The 23,412-nt window shown below is 48.6% G+C and overlaps 1 protein-coding gene across 1 annotated transcript in view; it reads left to right on the top strand.

Annotated features, from left to right (window-relative positions):
• Nucleotides 1-14,239: 14,239 nt before the first annotated feature.
• Nucleotides 14,240-23,412, top strand: part of NR2C2 (nuclear receptor subfamily 2 group C member 2) — a gene marked incomplete at both ends in the record, with an annotated part of 43,759 nt that continues 34,586 nt past the window's right edge. The window contains one exon of the mRNA XM_080718089.1: nt 14,240-14,299. Coding sequence (XP_080574215.1) covers nt 14,240-14,299 — 60 coding nt within the window. The remainder of the gene's footprint in view (nt 14,300-23,412) is intronic.

Genomic DNA, 23,412 nt, shown 5'->3' with positions numbered 1-23,412 from the left:
TGCAGAGGGGCACGCCAGTGGACGCACCAGGGGCCCCACTCCTGGTGACTCAGGAACAAGGCCCAGGTGTCTTGCAAGGCCAGGGTGGGACTGAAGATCCAGAGACGCCGAGTGTGGTGGCGCACGCTTGTCATCCCCGCGCTTGGGAGGCAGAGACAGGAGGATCGCGCAGGTTCAAAGCCAGCCCCACTGGCTTAAGAGACCCTGTTTCCAAAAATAAAAATAGGCCTGGGAGTGTAGCCCGGAGGTAGAAGGGCTTCCAGGAACCCCAGTACCACCAAAAAAAAAAAAAAAAAAATCCGCAGAGACATCAGTTGAGCCTTTGTAAGGAGTCATGAGCACACTATAGAGGCAAGTGCCTGTCCTTTCTCCATCCTGGCAGGAAGCGGGTTTATTCTTTGGGAAGAAAATAAAAGCTGGGCATGGTGGCACACGCTTATAATCCCAGCATTTGGGAGGCCGGGACTGGAGGATCGCGGTTCACAGACAGCCTCAGCTACTTAGTGAGGCCCTTTGCAACTGAGTGAGACCCTGTTTCAAAATAAAGAATAAAATATAGGGCTGGGAGTATAGGTTGGAGGTAGAATAACCCTGGGTTCCATCTCCAGTACTGCAACAAACAAAAACAAAACTAGAAGAGGCTGCAGACTCAGACACAGGCCTGGCTAATACTATGTGGTCACCAGAACGCTTCACCTCCCAACCTTCAGTCCTAATACACAGTAAAAATGCAAGAAACAAGCTGGGCATGGCGGCACACACCTGTAATCCAATTGCTTGAGAGGCTGAGACGGAGGATCTCAGGTTCAAGGCCAGCCTCAGCCACTCAGTGAGGCCCTTCACCACCTAGTGAGACCGTTTCAAAATAAAAAATGAGGCTGTGGGTGTAGCTCAGTAGTAGAATGACCCTGGCTTCAATCCTCAGTGCCACTACTAACACACACACACACACACACACACGGTAGCTCATGCTTGTAATTCCCAGTACGTGGGAGGCTAAGATAGGAGGATCCTAGGTCTGAGGCTAGACTTAGGAACTTAATGAGACCATTTCAAAATAAAAATATAAGGGTTGGGAGTATAGCGTGGGGGTAGAATGCCCCTTGGTTAAATACCCAGCACCACAAAAATAAGTAAAATTGGCTGGGGCTATAGCCCAGAGGTCGAATCCTACTGGGTTCAATTCCTATACTCACCCCCCACAAACAAAATAGATGAGGAACGATTTTACCACAAGCAGAGACCTCCCCAGGTAGCCTGCCAGAACTTGACTTTCACAAAGGCGTGGATGGGCAGAAAGGGCTCTCTTCCTGTCAGTCCAGGATGGAAATAATGATAAATGTTATTTATTCCACTTGCTAAGCACGTGACTGTGGAAGTCACCCTCCCTCTGAAGAGGTCTCAGCCGCTTCCTCTGTGCAAACAGGATAGTAACATCTGCTTCAGGAGATGACTGTAAGATTAGTGTAAGTGGTATTCAGAAAGTACGCCCCTTTTGATTCCACGTTCTTAAAAATATAAGGCCAGGAGCAACTGTAGGAGGTTTAAAAGTTTATTTTACAAACATGTAATAATTATGCTAACAATATAAACACAAGTCTGATACGTTACTATATGCAGTAATAATGCATAAGATATTATAAACACGAATCCAGTTATTATACGTAAGTATTTTGTTGTTGGGGATGGAACCCAGGAGCATTCTATTTCCAAGCTACATCCCAGCTTTTTTTGTGTGTTTTTTTAAAATTTTTAAACTGGTGGCGCACGCTTGTCATCCCAGCATTTGAGAGGCTGAGACTGGAGGATCGTGGTTCGTGGACAGACTCAGCTACTTAGTGAGGCCCTCTGCAACTCAGTGAGACCCTGTTTCAAAATAAAAAAACAAAACAGGGCAGGGGTGTAGCTCAGAGGCCTAATGCCCCCAGGATCTCACTAAATTGCTGATGTTAGCCTTGAATCTGTAATCCTCCCGTTTTAGCCTCCCAAGTACTGGGATTACAAACATACACCAACTTGCTCAGCTTAAATGTATTTATGAAGGTAATTATTAAACATTTCCAGTTTATGAGAAGTTACCGCAAATAATATACATTATTAAAAAAAAACTTAGCCAGGCGTGGTGGCACACGCTTGTACTCCCTGCGCTTGGGAGGCAGAGACTGGAGGATCGCGCAGGTTCAAAGCCAGCCTTGCTGGCTTGAGACACCCTGTTTCCAAATTAAAAAAAAATAAATTAAAAAAACTAACTTTTTCTTTTTGCCATGCTAGTTATTAAACCCAGGGTTTCACCCATGCTAGGTGAGATATTAAAAGATAATATGCCATCATAGAAACATTAATGTTTAGTTTTTTTTAATGTACAATTGTAATGTTTCTCTGAAAACCTTACTGTTCTGAGTTTTACACTCCATCTAGAGGCATTACTTGGAATTAAAAATTCATTTTTTGGAAAAAGAAAAAAGCTGGGTGTGGTGGCCCATGCCTGTAATCCCAGTACTTGGGAGGCTGAGAGAGGAGGATCGCAGTTTCAAGGACAGCCTTGGCAAGTAGTGACACCCCGTTTCAAAATAAAAATAAAATAGGGCTGGGGGCATATGTATCTTGGAGATAGAATGCCCATGGGTTCCAGTACCACAAAAAGTTTTAAGTACACTACAAAGCAGTCCGTGTATACAAGGATTTACCATCAAAATACTGTCAGTTCAGGCTCCTCACCTGGCCTTTCAGGTTCTCACCCACCTCAGCTCAAATGCAGAGGCCTCTTCTACTTACAGCATCGGTGGTTAACCGAGGTATTAGGAATGCAGCTTTTTTGGCACAGGCTTGTAATCCCAGAATGTGGGGGGCTGAGACAGGTGGACTGCAGCCTCGTGGTCAGCCTCAGCTACTTAGTGAGGTCCTCAGTGAGACCCTGTTTTCAAATAAAATAGGTCTGGTTTTGCAGCTCAGAGGTAGAAAGGTCCTGGGTTCAATCCTCAGTACCCCCCCCCCCAACACAGAAAATCCTATAAAACATTAGCCAGGGATGGCGGTGCACATCGATCATCTCAGCACTTGGAGGCTGAGACTGGAGAGCTGCAGGCTCGGAACCAGTCTCAGCAACTCACTGGGACTGTGTTTTAAAATAATAAAGGGCTAGGGTTGTAGCTTGGAGGTAGAATCCCCCTGCTAAAAAAAGAAGGTTAACCACGCATCTTGGGGTTCACGTTTACTCCTAATGGGAGAAGAAAAAAATACATTCCTATGGGCTATGCCGAGTCCGAAGCATCATGGAGGGAAAGGGAAACAAACACGGAGGGGCCTGGAGGCTGCGGAGGCCTGCAGCCTCCCAAGCAAAACGACAAGTAACTGCACACACCCTCCTTTCCAGGTTCCCGTCAAGGGCGCCGCGGGACCACAGGCTCGGAGTCCTAGTGGCCAAGCTTGTCACCCCGGCCTTGGGAGGCGGAGACAGGAGGATCGCGCGGGTTCGAAGCCAGCCTCAGCTACTTGGCGAGGCTCTCGGCAACTTAGGGAGACCCTGTTTCCACATAAAGTAGAAAATAGTTTTGGGAGTGTAGCCTGGAGGTAGAAAGCCCCTGGGTCCCATCCTCTGTAATAATAATAATAATAATAATAATAATAATAATAAAGGTTCTGGTGCGTTTCCACTTTTTGTTTTCTATCGGTACTAGACATGGAATTCAGGGGCATCTCCGAGCCACACCCCCAGCCCTATTTTAAAATGTATTAGGAAGCCGGGCGCGGTGGCGCACGCTTGTAATCCCCGCGCTTGGGAGGCAGAGACAGGAGGATCGCGCAGGTTCGAAGCCAGCTGCGCGCGCGCTGGCTTAGGAGACCCTGTTTCCAAATAAAAAAATGTAAAAAATAGGTCTGGGAGTGTAGCCCGGAGGTAGAAGGGCTTCCAGGAACCCCAGTACCACCAAAAATAAAAAAATAAAATAAAATAAAATGTATTAGGAAACAGGATCTAAGTTGCTGCGAGCCCCAGTAAGTAGCTGAGGCCGGCTTCGAACCTGTGCGACCCTCTTGCGTCAGCCTCCCAAGCGCGGGGATGACAAGCGTGCGCCACCACGCCCGGCTCGCTCTTCTTTATTTTGAAACAGGGTCCCACTGAGTTGCAAGGGGCCTCACTAGGTAGAAGCGGAGGCTGTCATCGGACGGACCTGCGATCCTCCCGTCTCGGCCTCCCAAACCGCTGCGCCACCGCGGCCGGCTGCGTTTCCAATTCCGCCGCGGCCGGGGAGGGGTGGGGGGCGGTGCGCCTTCGGACCTTTAAAAGACCTCCTTTAAAAAATAGCACAACAAAGCCGGCCGTGGCGGCGCACGCTTGTAATCCCAGCATTCGGGAGGCTGAGACCGGAGGATCGCGGTTCGCGGACAGCCTCGGCTACTTAGGCCCTCTGCAACTCAGTGAGACCCGGTTTCAAAATAAACAATAAAAAATAGGGCAGGGGCTGTAGCTCGGAGGCTGAATGCCCCTGGGTTCCATTCCCGGACCCGCAAAAAAATAAAATAAAAAAAGAACAATACAGACCGCCAGACCCGCCCGAGGCCTCAAAGCGCGCTCCCCTGCGCGGCCGCCCGCGTCTCCACGGCCGAGCTCCGCGGGCGCCGGGGCGGTGCGGCCGACGCCGGCCCCGGGCAGCTCGGCGGGTCTGCAGCCCCGCGCCGCCGAGCCCAGAGCCCGCGCCCAGCCCGCGGCCGGCCGGAAGCGGCGGGAGCGCGCGCGCGCCGCAGCCAATCGCGTGCTCGCCCGCCCCCTCCGCGGCGGCGGCGCCGGGAGAGGAAGAGGAACACTCGCCCTCCTCCTACCAGCGCGGGCGGCGGCGGCGGCGGCACCGGGGTCACGAACTCTGACCTTTCACTGACGAAAACAATAACAAACGCCCCCGCCCGCGCCCGCGCCCCCGGCGCCTCGTCTCCGGCCGGCGAGCCCGCGCCCGGCCCCGCGCTCCGCCGCCGCCGCCGGGGCCCTGGTCCGCGCCGGGGACGCCGCCGCCGCCGACGCGGGAGCTGCTGCGAGGCCGCCGCGGCGCCACACCCGGAGGTAACCGCGCGGCGGGCGGCGGCGCGCGGCCCCGCCACCTGGGCCGGGCCCGCCCGCGGCCTAGCGGGGCGAGCGGCTCCCGGCCGGCGGCGCGCGGGTGGGGCGCAGGGGCCGGGCCGCGGCCCCGCCTCGCGGCTGGCGCGCCGCCAGCGCCGCCATCTTGTTCTCGTTGGAGACGGCCGCGGCCGGCGGGCGCGCCTGCCCCGGGGCCTCCTCGCCTCCTGCGGCCGGCGGCCCGCCCGCCGCGCTCCCGGCCCGCGCCCCGCGCGGGTAGCCGGCGGCCGCCTCGCCCCGCTGCCGATTTTCCCGAGAGGGAGGGAGGGTGAGGGAAAGGAGGAAGGCGGGCGCCGGGCGCGACCTCCTGAGCGACAGTGGAGATGACCAATCGGTCCCCAGATAGGAGGCCCCGGGCCCGAGGCCACGCCCCCAGCGCTCCGCTGATTGGCCGCCACGGGAGGGGGCGGGCCCCAGCGGCGCGGGCGCCCTGGCGGGGCGGGAGCAGAGGCCGCGGGGCGGCGTGACCGGGGCGGCGGGGGCGTGGCCTCGGGGCGGGGGCGTGGCCGCGGGAGGCGGGAGGCGGCTGGGACCGCGACCGGGATGGCGGCCGCCCGGGTTCTGGAACGCGTCCCTAGTGAGTGCTGAGGAACAATAGTAGTAAGGGTGATGAAGCGCAGTCTCCGGAACAAGCTGTTCGGAGCCCGGCCGGCCCCGCCCGGCTCCCGCCCGCCTGTGGCGAGGCCCCTCTGGGAGCCGGGGTCCTGGTCTGTGGAGCGGGTGCTCGGGGGGCCTCCGAGCATGGGTCGAGGGTGTTGCTGTGGAGAGCGGGATGTGGCGCCGCCAGGAGTGGGGAGTTGAGGGCCCCCGAGTCAGCCTCGTCTCTTTCTTGCATTGACTACGAGCATCTTGGGCATCAGGGGATCCATCCCGCGAACCTGTCATCCTGGAGTTGGGGGCTGGGGGTGAAAATCAATGAAATAAAAAGGGAATTCCAGGAAGCGGCAAGTCCCCTGATAGAAATGGGACTGGAGAAAGCGGTAAGAAGGCAGAGGGGACTGACGATCAGGGAAGGCTTCTCTGCGGATGTGATGTTTGAATGGAGGAACCCCAGAAAGGAGTGGGGTTCCGGACAAACAGCATGGGAAACGGCGTGGGTGAAGGTGGAGAACAGGCCGGTTGTGGCTGGGGAAAGATTGGAACTAGTTAACTCTCCATTATCCCCCTCTCCCTCCAGGCCAAAGTCTGTGAAGTATGGCAGTTACCTAATGGAGAACAAATCTTACTTTAATAATAAAAAGAAAGGCAAGAAAAATACAGTCTTCAAGCGAATTGCTGATGAATACACGACTGAGAGGCAGAGCCTCAGGAAATCACTTTACTTCCAGGTTCTAATCCTTTGCCTCTTCTGTCCTTCAATTCGTTAAATATTGGCTGAGCACTAAAACCCCAGGCATTGTGCGCTAGGCCAAGACACTGACCCTCCAGTATGGATGAATATAGCCAGGTCTTGTGGTGCACACCGTCTTTCCAATACTTGACCTGGAGAATTGCAAGTTCAAAGTCAGCCTCAGCAACTTAGTGAGATCCTGTTTCAAAATAAAACAGGGCTGAGGGTGTAGATAGGAGGTAGAATGTCCTGGGTTCATACTCCAGCACCCCCCAGACGTGGAAAATGTATGAATGCGATTCTGCACACGTGGATTCTCTTCTGTCTGTCTTAACATATACATAAACATATTAAATGTTTTAGGCAGAAACTAAATAGTATTGTGATTAACAGGTCAACATTCACTGGCAGTGTGATTTTGGGGGTAAATTTTTTTCTTTTTTTCTTTTTGCAGTATTAAGTATTGAATACAGAGGTCTTCAAGCTCCACCCCCAGCCCTATTTTATTTTTATTTGGAAACAGGGTCTTGCTAGATTGATACAAATCTAACTACTTTCAGAGGCTTTCCTCCAACCGAATTTGCGAATTTGTGAATTTGTGATCCTCCTGTCTCAGTCTCCCAATTACTGGGAATTACAGGTGTACACCACCATGCACAACTCTTTTTTATTTTGAAACAGTCTAAATTGCAGAGACTGCCCCTGAACTGGCAATCCTCCTGCCTCAGCCTCCTGGTCACTGAGAGTACAGGTGTGGGCCACCACACCTGGCAGCAACAAAGTTTTTTAGGCATTTTGGTGGAGGAGTGGAAATACCGGATGGAACAGTTGATGCGTGTGTTTTTACCTTGTCATTTGGCGTTTAGTCCAAAAGTGTATTTAGAAAACAAAATATGGAGCTGGGCGTGGTGGCGTACACTTGTAATCCCAGTACTTGGGAGGCTGAGACAGGAGGATCGCAGTTTTGCCGCCAGCCTCAGCTACTTAGTGAGACCCTGTTTCAAAATAAAAAGAATCAAATTGGACTAGGGGTGTAGTTTGGAGGTAGAATGCCCCTGGGTTCCATCCTCAGTACCACACACACACACACACACACACAAGACAAAGAATGGAACCAACTAGTACTAACCAAAGTCTAAGGTGCCTCACAATTAGGAGTCTTTTATAGCTGGGTGTAGTACTGCACGTTTGTAGTCTCAGGACTTGGGAGGCTGAGACAGGAGGCTCTCACATCCAAAGCCAGCCACAGGCACTTAATGAGACCCTCCACAACTTAATGAGTCTTTTGTAGACATTACATTAAGTTCCACTAGAACTCATGTAATGGTAGAGGCCCTTTTCCTGCTCCCTGTTTAAAAGTATTTCCAAGGCCCGTCAAGGATCTCTGCACCCCATGCGCCCTGTGCCCCGGACACACTGCCGTGTCTACCTTTAGCCGCTGTGACAGCGCGGCTTACCTTCCCCCCGGCCTGCAGTGCCCAGATGCCTGTCCGTCACAGTCTTCATTCCGGTCTTGCAGATCTCTGCTCAAGCAGTCTTCCCTTTCTCAAGGAAGGCTTCCCTGATTCCCACGGCCGGTCTAGATCATATTCATTATATTGTGTTTCCGTTAGGGCCTCTATCTCACTTTGAAATTGCACACTCCATTGTGTGATTGTTTGGTTGACATCTGTCCTCCTCATACCACACCATATGCTTTAGGAACAGGAATCATTTTGCTCACAACTATGTGTCCGGAGTGCCTGGTAGTGTGTATTGTTGACAACTTAGGGTATCACTGATAACTAAGTTCTTGCCCATTACTGAGCAGCTTTTTATACATACCTGTTTGGCAATTGAAATAGTACTGCCAGCAATAAAAATGTCTATTGTGGTGTTTGGATGGATTGAGGAAGCAGTCCCTGACAGATCTGCCGCTGCGTGGAGATGTGGATTCGAGTGAGGTGACTCATCTGAATCTTTTTCCCCTGCATATATGTTGGTTTGCTAAGTTTTTCAAAGGCAAGATGTAGGTAATTTATTTACAGCTTGGTGCAGTGGCTGAGACAGGGGGAGCATAAGTTTGAGGCCAGCCTCAGCAACATAGCAAGACCCTTAGAAAGGGAAGGGTAGAGCCGGCGTGGTGGCAGATGCATGTAATCCCAGCATTTGGGAGGCTGAGACCACAGGATTGTGGTTCGCGGACAGCCTCAGCTAATTAGTCCCTGTTTTAAAATAAAGAATAAAAAACAGGGCAGGGAGTGTAGCTCCAATGTCGAATGCCCTGGGTTCCATCCCCAGACCCACCAAAAAAAAAAAAAAAAATTGGAAACAGAAAGGGAGGGATGGGATTACAGCTCAGTTTTGTCAGTATTAGCCCATCTCTGGGTTCAATATCCAGTACCATCTCCCCCCGAAAAAAAAGCTTAATAACACTAATGGAATTGCATGTTTAGTACCATGAAAGTTTAATAAGTTCATATGTGAATTAATAGCCCAAATGTAATCATGTCCCTTACTATGTCTGAAGAAACAGAATACCGAGCCTACGTTACTTACTTTAGGGAGGGTATTGGGGGTTAAACGCAGGGGCACTCTACCTTTGAGCTACACCCTGGCCTTATCATCATCATCATCATCATCATTATTAATTTTAAACAAGGTTGTGCTAAGTTGCTGAGGTTAGCCTCAAACTTTCAGTCCTGTGTCTCAGCCTCCCAGAGTACTGCAATTGCAGGCATACGCCGCCATGCCCAGTTGATTATGAATTTATTGAAATAAAAAATGCTAGTCCTTGTTTCTCTGTCATAGGGGATCATACAGCAGGGGAAAAGACTTTCATGGCCTTAGAGTTGGAGTTGAAAGTCTCTCTAGCCATTAATTTAATTACTGCATTTTATTTTTTGTGGGACTGGAGGTGGATGGGCCTTCTACCCCTGGGCTACATCCCAACACCTATTTTATTATTTATTTGGAAACAGGGACTTTCTAAGTTGCTGAGAGCTTCACTAAGTTGCTGAGGCTGCCTTAGAACCTGCAAATCCTCCTGTTTCCGCCTTTCAAGTATTGGGGTTACAAGCATTCTCCACCACACCTGGCTTTCTGTAGCCATTAATTTTTAAATATTTACCTTTCCAAAGGTAAATTGATTCATGCAGTAATGTTATTGGAAACCACATTTTAATTGTTTTGCCCAGGCTAAAAGCAGGTTTTACAAAGTACATGCCAAGCTTCTACTAGAAAGTCTGGTAAATAGAACCTTTTTTTTTTTTCCAGTACTGAGGATGGAACCCAGGGGCATTCTACCTTTAAGCTACTCCCTCAGCCCTGCTTTTTATTCTTTATTTTTTGAAATGGTCTCGCTCAGTTGCAAAGGGCTTCACTAAGTAGTAGCTGAGGCTGTCCTCGAACTACTATCCTTCCGTCTTGGCCTCCCAAATGCTGGGATTACAAGCGTGCACCACCATGTCCGGTTAATAGGACATTTGTATGTTCTTATTTTATATAATACAGAAGCTTAAAATGACATATTTTAAAAACAATAACTGCCATAGTTCTTTTTTTTTTTTTTTTTTTTTTTTTTTTTGGTGTTACTGGTGATGGAGCTCAGGGGCCTTCTAACTCCGGGCTACACTCCCAAGATCTATTTTATATTTTATTTGGAAACAGGGTCTCTTAAGCCAGCTAAGCCTGGCTTCGAACCTGAGCGATCCTCTTGTCTCAGCCTCCCAAGCATGGGGATTACAAGCGTGCACCACCACGCCCGGCTCAATTTTGTTTATTTTTGAATCTTTTTCTATCCTATTTAAGAAGATTTTTTAATCACTAGTTCAGTACTTGATTATTTGAACTAACTAGAGTAACCCAAGAATCGATAGTTTAATGAAAAAGCGATATATTACCTTACACCATTAGATTACTTATTCACTGCTTTCAATAGTTGTGTTGACATTGAGCTTTTGTTTTTGAGATGACATCTTTATAAAAAGAAGGAAAATCGTGTGTGTGTGACAACCTCCTAACTTTATGAGGACTGCTGGGGAGTTATTTATTTATTTATTTATATTTTTTTTGTGGTACTTGGGATGGAACCCAGGGGCATTCTACCTTCGTCCCTATCCCTATTTTATTCTTTATTTTGAAACAGGGTCTCACCAAGTAGCTAACCAAGTTCGTTGTCTGCGAACCTGCGATCCTTCTGTCTCTGCCTCCCAAGTGCTGGGATTACAAGCATGCACCACCATGCCTGTTTTTAATTTGTTTTTTAGGCAGGGTCTCTCTGTTGTACAGTCTGGCTGCAAACCCTTGGGTTCCATCCTTGGTCTGCAGGGATCCTCCTGCCTCAGCCTCCCAGGTTATGGGGCCTTGGAGGTGGGCTGTCAGTTCCCACCGAGTCCTTCGTTATCTTCAGGTGTCAGGTGACGCTGTGGCAGAGTGGAAAGTGCTTGTGCTGTGGAAGACTTGGCTGAAGCCAGGCCTGGTAGCACGCGCTTGTAATCCCAGCATTTGGGAGGCTGAGACAGGAGGATCCGGGTTTGAGGACAGCCTCGGCTACTTAGGCCTTCGCAACTCAGTGAGACCCTGTTTCAAAATAAAGAATAAAAAAATAGGGCTGGGGTGTAGCTCAGAGGTAGAATGCCTCTGGGTTCAATCCCCAGTGCTACAAAAAATAAAGGCTTAGCTCCCTCTCTGAGTTGTGGGGGTGGGCACTGGTGAGCCTCGGGTGGTCAGCGCTGGTGTGGGGCGTCCACTGTGGACCTAAGGACTCTGGAAGCAAGGGAGGTGGGCCCAGTGGAACAGCCCCACTCAGCCTGGCCACTGGCCAACATGTCCGGGTGCCTGGGTGTCCACACACACGGCCTTGACCTCGGTTCCACCTGTGTGCCAGGCCCCTTAGCCCACAGCATGTCAGCTGGGAGGTAGTCTGGAGTCCAGCCCCGTGCCGGAGTCCACCTCACCAGATTGGAAGTGTCTCTTCTTGCTCTGTTTCTCATCCTGAGGGACTCAAGTGATGCCGGCTTTTCCTCCATTTCTGATCATCATTTTTAACCATGGACATACTCATGTTCCTGTCACGCTGTAAAAGACACGGTCTTCCTTTTTCATGGAGGATCATTTGTGTCCACCCTAACTTGCCTGGAGGCTGAGGTCCTGCCATTCTCTCCTGTCCTGCTGTCCTTTCCCCATATTGTTCTGTGGCCTATGACTACTCATGTTGTCTGGCCTCACCGGACCACAGCTGATGGCCGAGGGACAGCAGGCTGGACGAGCCGCGCTCGTGGGGATGCGGAAGGGACTGAGAGGGTGAAGGCCTAGGCAGGCACTGGCGTAGGGCAGCATTTGCTCGGGGACAGGTTCAGACCAGGCATCTGGGCTTGGAGCAGGCCCGGGAGGTGAGCTGTTGAGGACCAGAAGGAGGCAGACTCTACTGCCCTTGCTGATCGTGTGCCTGGACTCCAGGCAGCCTGTGTGGAGAAAGAGAATTGTGGGGCAAAGCATCCTTTAGGACAATAAAAAGTTCCTCCTAGCGAGACACCCACAGTCCTTTAACAGGAGGCGAAAACCTTTATTCCATGATTACTGACAGTAACTCCCAAACTTGTAATTCTTGGAAATGTTAACATATAGATGGAAAGGAATTGTGGTCCAGATTTCCAGGCGTGAAGGAGGAGGAGACTGTTCTGTTCCCGGGCACCTCCTCCTGCCGAGGGCCGGATCTGAGCCCTGGTGCACCTTCATTGCTCTGGAGTGGCAGAAACGAGGCAGGACTTTTATTGACTTATTGACGTATTTATTGTGGCACCAGGGAGTGAACTCAGGGATATTTTACTTCCAAGCTACATCCCCAGCTCTATTTTTTATTCTTTGTTTTGAAGTAAGACCTCACTAAGTAGCTGAGGCTGGTCATGAACCTGCGACCCTCCTGGGATCGCAAGCGTGCGCCACCACCCCAGCTCTGCAAGACGGTGTTGAAGAGTTTTCAACCTGGCTGCCCACACATGCTCCTTAACTCTAGTGCCTGCCTTGAGTGGCGGCAGGTCTCCTCTGAGAAAGATACGCAGCGGAGAGCGTATGGCTCTCGAGAAGGTATTTGTACTACATTCTCTCCCTTCCTCCCAGTGCTTCTACAGTAACATTTTTTTTTTCTTTTTAACCCAGGTGATTAGGTGAATACTTTGGAATTTTTAAAAATAAAATCACCTTTTAATCGCTTTACCAAGGATAAAAGCAAATGTCAGTCCTCAGCTGGAAAAGGTGATAATTACAATGTTTGTTGATTTACTTATTACAATAAGAAGTCTTTAAGAAACAAAAACTTAAATTTATAGTGTGTTTCTTTTCTGAAGTGTAAGAGGTTTTTGTTTTGCTGCTGTTGTTAAGAATAATAAAAATGGACCAACTACATGGTTATCACAAATTTATACCGAAGCCCGTCATGGTGGCGCACGCTTGTAATCTCAGCATTTGGGAGGCTGAGATGTGGTGGCGCACGCTTGTAATCTCAGCATTTGGGAGGCTGAGATGGGATCGTGGTTTGCAGACAGCCTCAGCTACCTAGTGGGGCCTCTGCAACTTAGTGAGACCCTGCTTCAAAAATAAATAAATAGGGCAGGGGTTGTAGCTCAAAGGTAGACTGCTCCTGGTTCAATCCCCAGTAGCTCCCCCACACACACAAAAAAAAATTGGGTCTTAGCCAGGCATGGTGGCGCACACCTGTAATTCTAGTACTTGGAGGCCGACATGGGAAAATAGTAGTTTCAAGGCCAGCCTCGGCAACTTAGAGGACCCTTAATAACTTGGTGGGTCTGTTTCAAATTTAAAACACAGGGCTAGGGATCTAGCGTAAAGGTGGAATACCTTGGCTTCAATCCTCAGTAATAAAAGAAAATTGCATTGCATAATAGTCCTGTTTTTGATGGAGGAAGGACAAGCAGGTGCGTTTGTACAGGCTTTATGTGCAAAAGCATGGGACTTGTGCTGTCAGTGAGTGTGTAGGAAGTAGAGCCAATGTGGGCTCCCTGTGTGAGGTCTTTGAGATGGAGCGCTGGAAGGCGGCAGTATTGTATGCAGTCTTCAGGGGCCCTATCTCCTGAGCAGGAGAGGCCAGCCAGGGTGCTGAGTGCCTGTGTGCTTAGGTGACCCTGGCCAGTGCACCTTTTGGTCTTGGGATGATTTTCCTCAATTCTTACAAAGCGTGCCATCAAATCTATTTTCTCTGAGTAAAAGCCTGAATTGTGTGTGGTTTTCTAGTGGCTGAGGACTTAAACATACAGGTTGATAGATCGCAGGGAACCGTTTTTATCAGCAGACTCCCCCTGTGCCTTTCTTCATCAGTGAAGGTGTTTGCCCTTCAGCCTGTAGAAAGGTGTGTTAGTCCCGGGCGGGTTTGGCTTCTCTCTCTGCCAGTTGTAACACAGGTAGGGCCGGTGATAGCAATCTAGTGCTTTCTCCACGTCGCTCTCCAGAGCACCTGTCTCAGATGACCACCTTCCTGTTCTGCGTACCGAGCCATCCAACAGGTGCGGCTGACTCCCGGCCCTCTGGGCAGTTATAGCCCTGGAGGTCCAGTCATTAAACTTAAGATTCCTCTTTATCTGTACTTACCAGGAAAAGTTTTGTTCCCAAATCAAAATGTTTCTGCAAATTAATTTGGGTCCTTACCGTTGAAGACGCTTGGCCCGGCCTGGTAGAGGGCACCGCCCCGGGGCGATGGCACCAGCAGGAATTTGACTAGTAGTAGTTTTCAAGTAGCTCGCTTTCTCCACACCTGATAGAAGTTGCTGCATCTTTCCAAACAGGTTCTGTAATGATCTTGCTTCACCATGGCTACAAATGTGAAGGGGCTGGTTCAGCACAGAGTGGGGACCCAGCAGGTGGCTGAGGTGAGTGACAGGGGCTGCCGCCCTTGCTTTTGAAAGGGAAGAAAAAGCAGTGTGCTCCGTGGCTTCGAAACAGTCCCAAGGGATCGCATGTGCTCCGCATCCAAAGCAGGATGCCGTAGAAGGAAAAATAAAAGCCAGAGCGTTTATCCACCACATTTCTTGACATGAGTAGGATGCCGCGTGCAGTGAGTGTTACCCTGAGCCTAAAGGGAGTGGAACGTGATTCTGACTCGGGGTCGTGTAGTCTTCGTTCCTTGCACACTTGGTTCCTCTAGGAATGGTGTCAGGCCCGTCACCTGTGTGGTCAGCGGTCACTGCCACCTGCCTTTGGCCCTAGGGCTGAGGCCCGTGAAGCCGAGTCAGCCAGGGTCCCTGTTGAGGAGCAGTCGGGGGGGTTTGGAGGAGGACCTCCATGTGGAGTAGGTGGGCCTGGAGCTGGGTCCTGAGTGACAAGCAAGCTTTGTCACACAGACCGAGGGGAGTGGGGTGGGGAGCTCTGGGCGGATTCCGGGGAGGGCATCAGTAGCTCAGTGTGTACAGGCCTCTTGAGGTGTGCAGGAGGTAGTCAGGGCCACATCTTGAAAAGCACAGTCTGTCATCATTTCTAAGGTACTTTGAATATTCACTCGGCACCAGGCCCATGCCAGGGCCTGGTTCTCTCAACCTCTGGAGGTCAGTACTCTTAGTATTCCCAGAGTCATTGGCCAGGGGTGCACTGTAGCAGGGCTGCGATTCGGACCCAGGTCTTTTCACTTCTTGTAGCGCTCCTTCAGTTAAGCTGGGTCGTACTGTAACCTGGAGCCATTTCAGATGTGCATTTTGAGTCATATTTCTAATACAAAGACAAATTTACCAAATAATGACATCCAGAGAAGACTTTTTTTGGGTAGTACTGGGGATTGAACCACCCAGGGTCATTCTACCTCCAAGCTACAACCCAACCCCTTTCATTTTTTTATTTTGAAATGGTCTTGCTAAGTTGCTGAGGTTGGCCTCGAACCTGTGACCTTCCTGTTTCTGCCTCCCAAGTACTGGGATTGATTGCAGGCCAGCAGTGGCAGGCAGTAATGGGAATAAAGGATCCAACCTGAAGGGTTATTAATCCTCAGCTTTGGAGGGTTATTTAGTCAGCGAACTGTGAAGGAGCTTATTCCTCTCCTTCCCTTGGGCCAGGAAGGGGACACTGGTAGGTAGTAAAACAGGCCTTTTATTCTCCAGGAGTTCTTTGACAGAGGCATTAAGGATGAGATGGGCCCCACTAGAGGGGTGGTGGGAGAGGGCAGGATCTTGGTAGAAAGGGGCTCTCTGTGGGGAGGGGGTGTGTGCCTGCAAGCCTGGTTTTTGGGAGGTGGAGACAGGAGGATCACAGGTTAGGGGGTCAGCAACTTAGTGAAGCCTTATTTCAAAATAAAAACTAGCCGGGTGTGATCGCATACGCTTGTAATCCCAGCATTTGGGAGGCTGAGACCAGAGGATTCGCAGTTCACGGACTGCCTCAGCTACTTAGTGAGGCCCTCTGCAACTCAGTGACACCTGGTTTCAAAATAAACAATAAAAAATAGGGCAGGGGGTGTGGCTCGGAGATCAAATGCCCCTGGGTTCCATCCCTAGACCCGCAATAAATAAATAAATAAATAAATAAATAAATAAATAAATAAATAAAATAAAAACTAAAATGGGCTGGGGGTGTAGCTCAGAGGTAGAATGTCCCCAGGTTCCTCCCCAGTACCACAAAGTAAAAAGAAGGGCGCTCTCCACAGTGAGTCTGGCCATGAGATCACACCGACCTTGCCCTGCGTCTGCGGCTGGTCTTACGCTTTCTTTACCCACCTCAGAAATGGGCCGCTCCTGGGTTGCTGTGAGGACACAGTGAAGTTATGCCACCTGGAGAGTGTTAGCAGGTGCCATGCTTTTTAAATGATGAAGTTTTTGTTTTCATTGTTGGTTTAAGTTGAGCCATTTGTTTTGAGGATGTAGAGAAATTGGAAATTTCGCGTGTTCCTGGTTGGAGTGTAAATCAAATGTCCATCAGCTATGGAAGTTGTTAAGAAAGAAATAATAGGGACAGATAAAAACCGGTAACCGGAGCGCTGAGACCTCACGTACACCTAGTGGAGAATTAAGCTTGTCGTTCATATTATGAATGAAGTTAATTTTTCCAGAGGGGCTTTAATTTTTCTAAGACTTCAAGATTTCCCTCCATGACTGGAAATTCAAAGCAGATGCAGACGCATAAACACACATACTATATTTTTTAATTGTTACCTATAGTAAAGGTGTAAAGGTCTTTGGAGTTGGTGTGCGTGGTAGCCCACACCTGTAATCCCAATAATTGGGAGGCTGAGACAGGAGGATCATAGGTTCTCAGCCTGGGCAATTTATCTAGGCCCTCAGCAAATTTTAGCAAGCCCCTGTTTCAAAACAAAAGGGATGAGAGATAGAACACCCCTGGGTTCAATCCCCAGAACTGACAAAAAAAAAAAAAAGATATAAACAAAGAGATACTTTTGTAATGGTATAAGATGTTCCGAGCTAGGAGAAATTTAGGAGTTAACGTGCTGAGGTTTTTTTTTGTTTTTGTTTGCCTTTATTTTTAGTAATGGGGATTGAGCCCAGGGGCATCCTGCGAGCTACAATCCCAGCCCTTTTTACTTTTTATTTTGAAACCATTGCACCAAGTCTCCCAAGCTGGTCTCAAACTTGCGATTTTTCTGTCTCAGCCTTCCAAATACTGGAAATACAGGAGTGTGACACTGCTTGGCTTGCTGAGGCTTTTTAAGTGTTTGCTGAGTAGAAGAAAGCAATCATTTGTGCACTGAAACCCTGGGTGTTGATGCAGTGGAAGTGAGCTGGCTTTCTAGGTCTCTGCCAGGCTTTTCCTTGATCCCTGGACGAAGAGCATAGGCTCTGAGTAGGAACGTCTCACGCTGGCTGAAAAGGCCAGCGTCTTTATTACTCTTATTCAAAGTCTGGGCTTACGTCTTTATTGTAGAAAACTTACAGTAATGTTTCCATGGAAGGGAATGTTTTAAAAACAGAGCTCGCAGTTCTTAAACAGCACTGGCAAGGACACATCTGCAATGGGGAGAAAGCATAGGCACTGCTCAGGTTTTGCCCTTCCAGGACCTGCACGCCCAGGTCATTATGATAACGGTTGGTTAATTCTGCCCAACAGGACACTTTGCATTTTTAATTTTCTTGTCAAAGTAGAACCTACATACATACATACATAGGTGGATGGACAGATTGATTTAAAGGGTGGCCAGTATTATGTTAAGCTTGGAACTAAAAAGAACAGGCTTCTGAACCAGCCCTACCTTTTCCTTCTTGCTAAGTCTTCTCCAAACTTGAATCCTCTGCTGTCTAACTCCTTGCTTCTAAAAATACCTTTATCGTGCTATTTCTTGATTGACCAAGTATAGACACTTTTTGTTTTAGAGTGACTGTTTTGTGATAAAACATAAATAACACAAATTCCCATTTGAACCCTTTTACATTGTAGTAGAATATATAGAACATAGATTTTCCATCTGAACCAGGTTTAAGTGTCTAGTTAGTTCAGTGGCCTCAAGTACCTTCGCCTTGCTGTACAGTCCTCCCCACCGTCCATCTCTAGCCCTCTGAAAATCTTGTACTTATTAATATTAAATCCCCAGGCTCCCTTCCTCTACACCCCTAAAAACACCATCCTCTCTGAATTTGAGTCTAGGTACGTCATACAAGCAGAATTAGGATTTTCTAATTTTCATTTTCTTTTACCTCCTTGGTTAGATTTATTCCTAGGTATTTTATCATTTTTGTTGTCAATGAAATTGTTTTCCAGAAATCTCTTTCAATTGATTCATGGTTGGTGTATAGAGAGGCTACTGATTTGATTGTTTTTAGATTGATTTTTGTATCCCACTGCTTTGCTGAATTTGTTAATTAGCTTTAGGAAAACCCTTCGGTTGAGGTTTTTGGGGTCTTGTAAATATAGGATCATGTCATCTACAAATAGGAAAATAACTGAAACTATCTCTTTTTGTTCCAGTTTCTCTATGTTCTCAACAGCACTTATTATTTTCTAGATCCCCCCCCCCCAGTAGTACTGGGGATTGTACCCACTGAACTATATATCCAGCTCACTTTTTATTTAGAGACAGGGCTTTTTGAAGTTACCCAGGCTGACCTGGAACTTGAGTGATCCTCCTGCCTCAGCCTCTGGAGTAACTGGGATTCTGGGCATGTGTTATTGCATCAGGCTTTTTTTTTTTTTTTTTTTTTTTTTTTTTTTTTTTTTTTTTTTTTTGTGGTGCTGGGAATTGAACCCAGGCCATTTTACCTTCAAGCTCCACTCCAGCCCTACTTTTTACTCTTTATCTTGAAACAAGGTCTCACTAAGTTGCGGAGGGCCTCACTAAGCCATACTAATGGGTGTAAAGTGATATTGTGAGTCTGAATTCCATTTCCCTAAAGATGAGTGGTGTCTAACAGCTTGTCTCCTCTTGGAAAAGTGTCCACTCCAGTTCTTTGTATTTTTGTTTATTTGTTGTTTGTTTTTGGGCACTGGCGGTCGAACCCAGGGCATTCTACCTCCAAGCTAGCACCTCAGTCATTTTTTTTTTTCTTTTACATTTTTATTTGGAAACAGGGTCTCCTAAGTCAGCGCACGCGGCTGGCTTCTAACCTGCACGATCCTCCTGTCTCTGCCTCCCAAGTGCGGGGATTACAAGCGTGCGCCACCACGCCCGGCTACTGCAGTCATTTTTTAAAAATTTATTTGTGTGTGTGTGTGGTACTGGGAATTGAGCCTGGGGGCTACAACCCCAGCCCTATTTTTTATTCTGAAACAGAGTCTTGCTAAACCTGTGATTCTCATCTCAGTCTCCCAAGTACCCTTGTTACAGGAGTATGCACTATTATACCCAGCCTTCAGCTTTCTTTTCTTTTCTGTTTTGCAGAATTGGGGCGTGAACCTAGGGGCATTCATTCTACCTCCATCCTACACTCCTAGCCCTATTTTTTAAAAAACATATACTCATTTAGCCGGGCGTGGTGGCGCACGCTTATAATCCCTGTGCTTGGGAGGCGGAGACAGGAGGATCGCACAGGTTCGAAGCCAGCCACGCTGGCTTAATATAAAGTATAAAATAGGTCTGGGAGTGTACCCCGGAGATAGAAGGGCTTCCAGTACCACCAAAAAAAAAAAAAAAAAAATATATATATATATATATATATATTTATATATATATATATATATATATATATATTTTGTGTGTGTACTTTGTTTGTTTGTTTGTTTGTTTGTTTGTTTTTCTGGTACTGGGGATGGAACCCCAGGCATACTACCTCCAAGCTACACCCCAGTCCTATTTTTTAGTCTTTTTATTTTTGAAGCAGGGTCTCATTGAGTTGCGATGAGCCTCGCTAAGTAGCTGAGGCTGTCCTCAAGCCGTGATCCTCCGCCTCTGCCCCCATCCCACCATGCCCAGCTTATATACTCTATTTTGAAACAGTCTCACTAAGTTGTGAAGAGCCCCACTACTAGGTAGCAGAGGCTGGCCTCCAGCCTGTGATCCTCCTGTCTCCGCCTCCCAAGTCCTAGGGATTACAAGCGTGCGCCACCACGCCTGGCTAGCCTTATTTCCTAGAGTAAGCACTAGACTGTTGTTTCTGTGTATATAGCTCTAGCCATATCCATCTCCAGATCCTTTGTAAGTGCCTGATGTTTAGTCAGTAGATAATCTTTCTAGTTCTCTAAGTATTTCTCAAAAGTAGATGGGTAAAAATATGTAAGCTTCCCAGAACCTTGGGCGTGGCAGACCGTTATACAAGGCGTTCATATCAGTTACATTTTCTTTTTCCTTCCTTAACGTCTCCTTTCCCCCTCTCCCTTCCTTCCTGGAGATTGAGCCCAGGGGACAGTCTACCTCTGGGCTACAACTCCAGCCCTTTTTATTTTAATTTTGCCTTTGACACAGAGCCTCCCGATGTTGCCAAGGGTCTTGCTCAGTTACTGAGGCAGGCCTTGAGCCTGTGACCCTCTGTCCTAGCCTCCCAAGTACTGCTGTGCTTCTTGTATTTCTTCTACCTCAGATGCAGTGTGAGGGCGAAGGTGCTGTGTGCAGAACATTTGCGTTCTTCAGATCTCTCCACTCCTGAGAGTTTTAAAACTGTTTTGAGTTGGTTGGATTCCATGGTAGCCTTATTGTGCTAGGTCTGTTACAGAGAGGAAATCCTTTAGGGAAGGAGGGTGGAGGAGAGAATTTAGCAAAGGCAACAATCTAGGTGAAGGGAGAGCTTTGTAAAGCACAGTGTCTTCCCTAGAAGCAGTTAATCATATTATTAGACAAACTGTGTCAGCAGCTGGTGAAACTACAGGAACCTGGAGATGCTGCTGCCATGGTTACAGGAAGAGGCCCTGCACTTGACCTTCAGCACAGCAGGTCACACAGAGGGCATCTTTAAACAGCCCTGTCTGGTTCTGGTGAGTGGAATCAGCGCTGGCAGGGTTTGAAAGCACATGCCTGTGAATTCCCTCAACCACCCTGGCTGGTTTGGTTGGCCTGGGAGATTGCTGAGGAAAAATGTAAATGAAGCTGCAGGGAGCCAGCGGCTTGGTGAGTGTGAGGTCTCCTCTGCGTCGGGGAGGAGCCTACTTTAGTGCAGCTCATTTCAGCAGGCGCCTGTCTTTAAAGCACTTAGCAAAACAGCCAAAGATTCAGATATCCACGTGTATTTGAAGCATCAGTTTGGGATCTATGGCTTTGCTAACCTCCTAGCAAATTGTTTCTTCATAGGAACTTGTATTTGGGTATGCTGGATAAATTCAGGTGGGGCAAGAGCTGTTTGCTTGTTGTTTTTTAGCTAGTTATTTTGCCTATGAACAAGGAATTTATGAGTCACAATGCCCCCCCCCCCCTTTTGGCGCTGGGGATTGAACCCAGGGACATTCTACCTCTGAGCTATACCCCCAGCCCTGTTTTGTGTTTTTTTTTTTAATTAAATTTTTTGAAACAGGGTCTCACTAAGTTGCAGAGGGTCTCACTAAGTAGCTGAGCCTGGCTGTGAACCTGCAGTCCTCCTGTCTCAGCCTCCCAAGTACTAGGATTACAAGTGTGCACCACCACGCCCGGCCAGCCGCAATACTCTTAAACATCTCATTGTTTTATGTATTTGTGGGAAGTAGTCATTGACTGTGGATCTCGTTTCTGTCCCCAAGATTTTAGGGGTAGAGTTTCATCTTTTTAAAAACCTATCCTAACAATTGGTCAATTTAAAAAGTGGGTAAATTACTCTGATATAAATTAATGCTCATTTATAATGATTTTACACTTCAAGAAGAGCTGAACTTGCAAGTCATCAAAAGTAATTCTTCAGAAATACGGTGCACAGGCTAGCCTTAAAAGGTTCAAACCCTTTGTGTGCTTAAGGGTAGACTCCGTGAAGACCAGCAGCCTCTAGTGGGGCGTGGTGGCGCACACTTGTCCTCTCAGTACTTGGGAGGCTGAGGCAGGCGGATCACAGGCTCTCAGCCAGCCTCAGCGACCTCATGAGGCCCTCTGCAACTTAGCGCAAGACCCTGTTTCCAAATAAAAACTAAAATCGGCCTGGGGGTGGAGCTCGGAGGTAGAATGCCTGAGTTCAGTCCTGTCACGTACGTGTGTGCATGTGCACATGCACACAGACACACACACACACACACACACACGACCGGCAGCCTCCTGTACATTCACTCCACTCTCTCAGACACAGGTTGCATGACAAGGAGAGTTAAATCTTTGCCCAGTGACCCTTCACCACACCCAACTCTTAAATGAGTACAAAAGGAGGATGTAGCGCACGCTGCAGGCTGGAGAGTCCTCTGCTCGAACCCTTCCCCTGCTTAGGCATTATGGGTCATTATCCTGGGAGTGTTGCGTCGGAAGCTCCTTTTTCATACCCTGTGAACTGTGCTGCCTGTTAATCACCCATGGGAATGTTGCAAGCAAAACTCAAAGTCAGTTGTAGGTTTAGAAAGCATCCTTCTCAACTCATGCATCTTCAGCAAAAGCTGCATATGAATCATACAAATTTTTTCAAATATTTATCTCATTAAATAACAAAGTCAGGTGTGGTGGCGCGTGCATGGAATTCCAGTACTTGGGAGACTGAGACAGGAGGATCAGAGGTTTGAGGCCAGTCTCAGCAACTTAGGCCCTCTGCAACTTAGACCCTGTTTCAAAATACAAAATAAATTAGGGCTGGGGGCGGAGCTCAGAGGTAGAATGCCCCAGCGTTCACTCCCCAGCACCAAATAAAGAAATCAAAAAGCTGAAATGCCAAGGCAGTGTAGGGCTGTCTTGGCTAGAGACGGTTCCCATTCCAGGGTGAACACATACTGACGTCCCATTGGCCTCAAATCCCTGTGTCGGGGAGCCACACTCCCTCATCCACACAGGGAGCTTCTTAGGTGGGTAGGTGTTGAACTGTTCCTACCGGAAGTCTAATTAGACACAAAAGTAGAGTAAAAGCACAATCTAAGCAGAGCCCCAGGCCAGAGGTTAGAGAGCAGAGACTTCTGACTGTCGCTCTGCGGCAAGGCACTCACAAGTGTTCACTGCGCAAGGCCTCCTGTGCCTGCTGGGCTTGGAAACAGGAGAGAGCGGACTCTTCTGCCTGCCCTCCGCGGTGGCCACAGGCAGGCAGGGGAGTGTCTAGGCTGCTACAGGACCGGGCAAGGAGTCCGGCAGGGCAGGCAGGGAGCAGGGCTTTGTTACGCTCTGGAGACAACGCGGGTGTGGGTGCTGGGCAGCGTGGCTAGCCTTAGAAAGGAAGCGAAGTCGAAACAGCTGGCTTTACCTTCAGGTGATGGAGACGGCCCCGGAAGGCGCATGCGTAATCGTGTGTTGACACCAGTTTGCTGCGGTCCTAGGGGTTCTCCTGTGAAGTGCCGTCTCTGGGCTTTAACACACCTGGGTGTTGTCAGGCACACAGGTGTACTCAGCGTCAGTAAGCAGTTCTGTTCTTGCAACCTGAGTGGTTGAAGGGGTAGGAGGCAGGTGACGGTGGAGGCCAGGACGGACATAGGCAGAAAAGACAGAAAGGAGACTTCAGTGAGGCAGAAACACATCTCGGGTTTTTATAGCCCGTTA

The sequence above is a fragment of the Muscardinus avellanarius genome, assembly GCF_963383645.1.
Source record: "Muscardinus avellanarius genome assembly, chromosome: 22".
Lineage (NCBI taxonomy): Eukaryota > Metazoa > Chordata > Mammalia > Rodentia > Gliridae > Muscardinus > Muscardinus avellanarius.
Note: the sequence above shows the minus strand (reverse complement) of the source record. Positions and strands in the feature narration are given on the sequence as shown.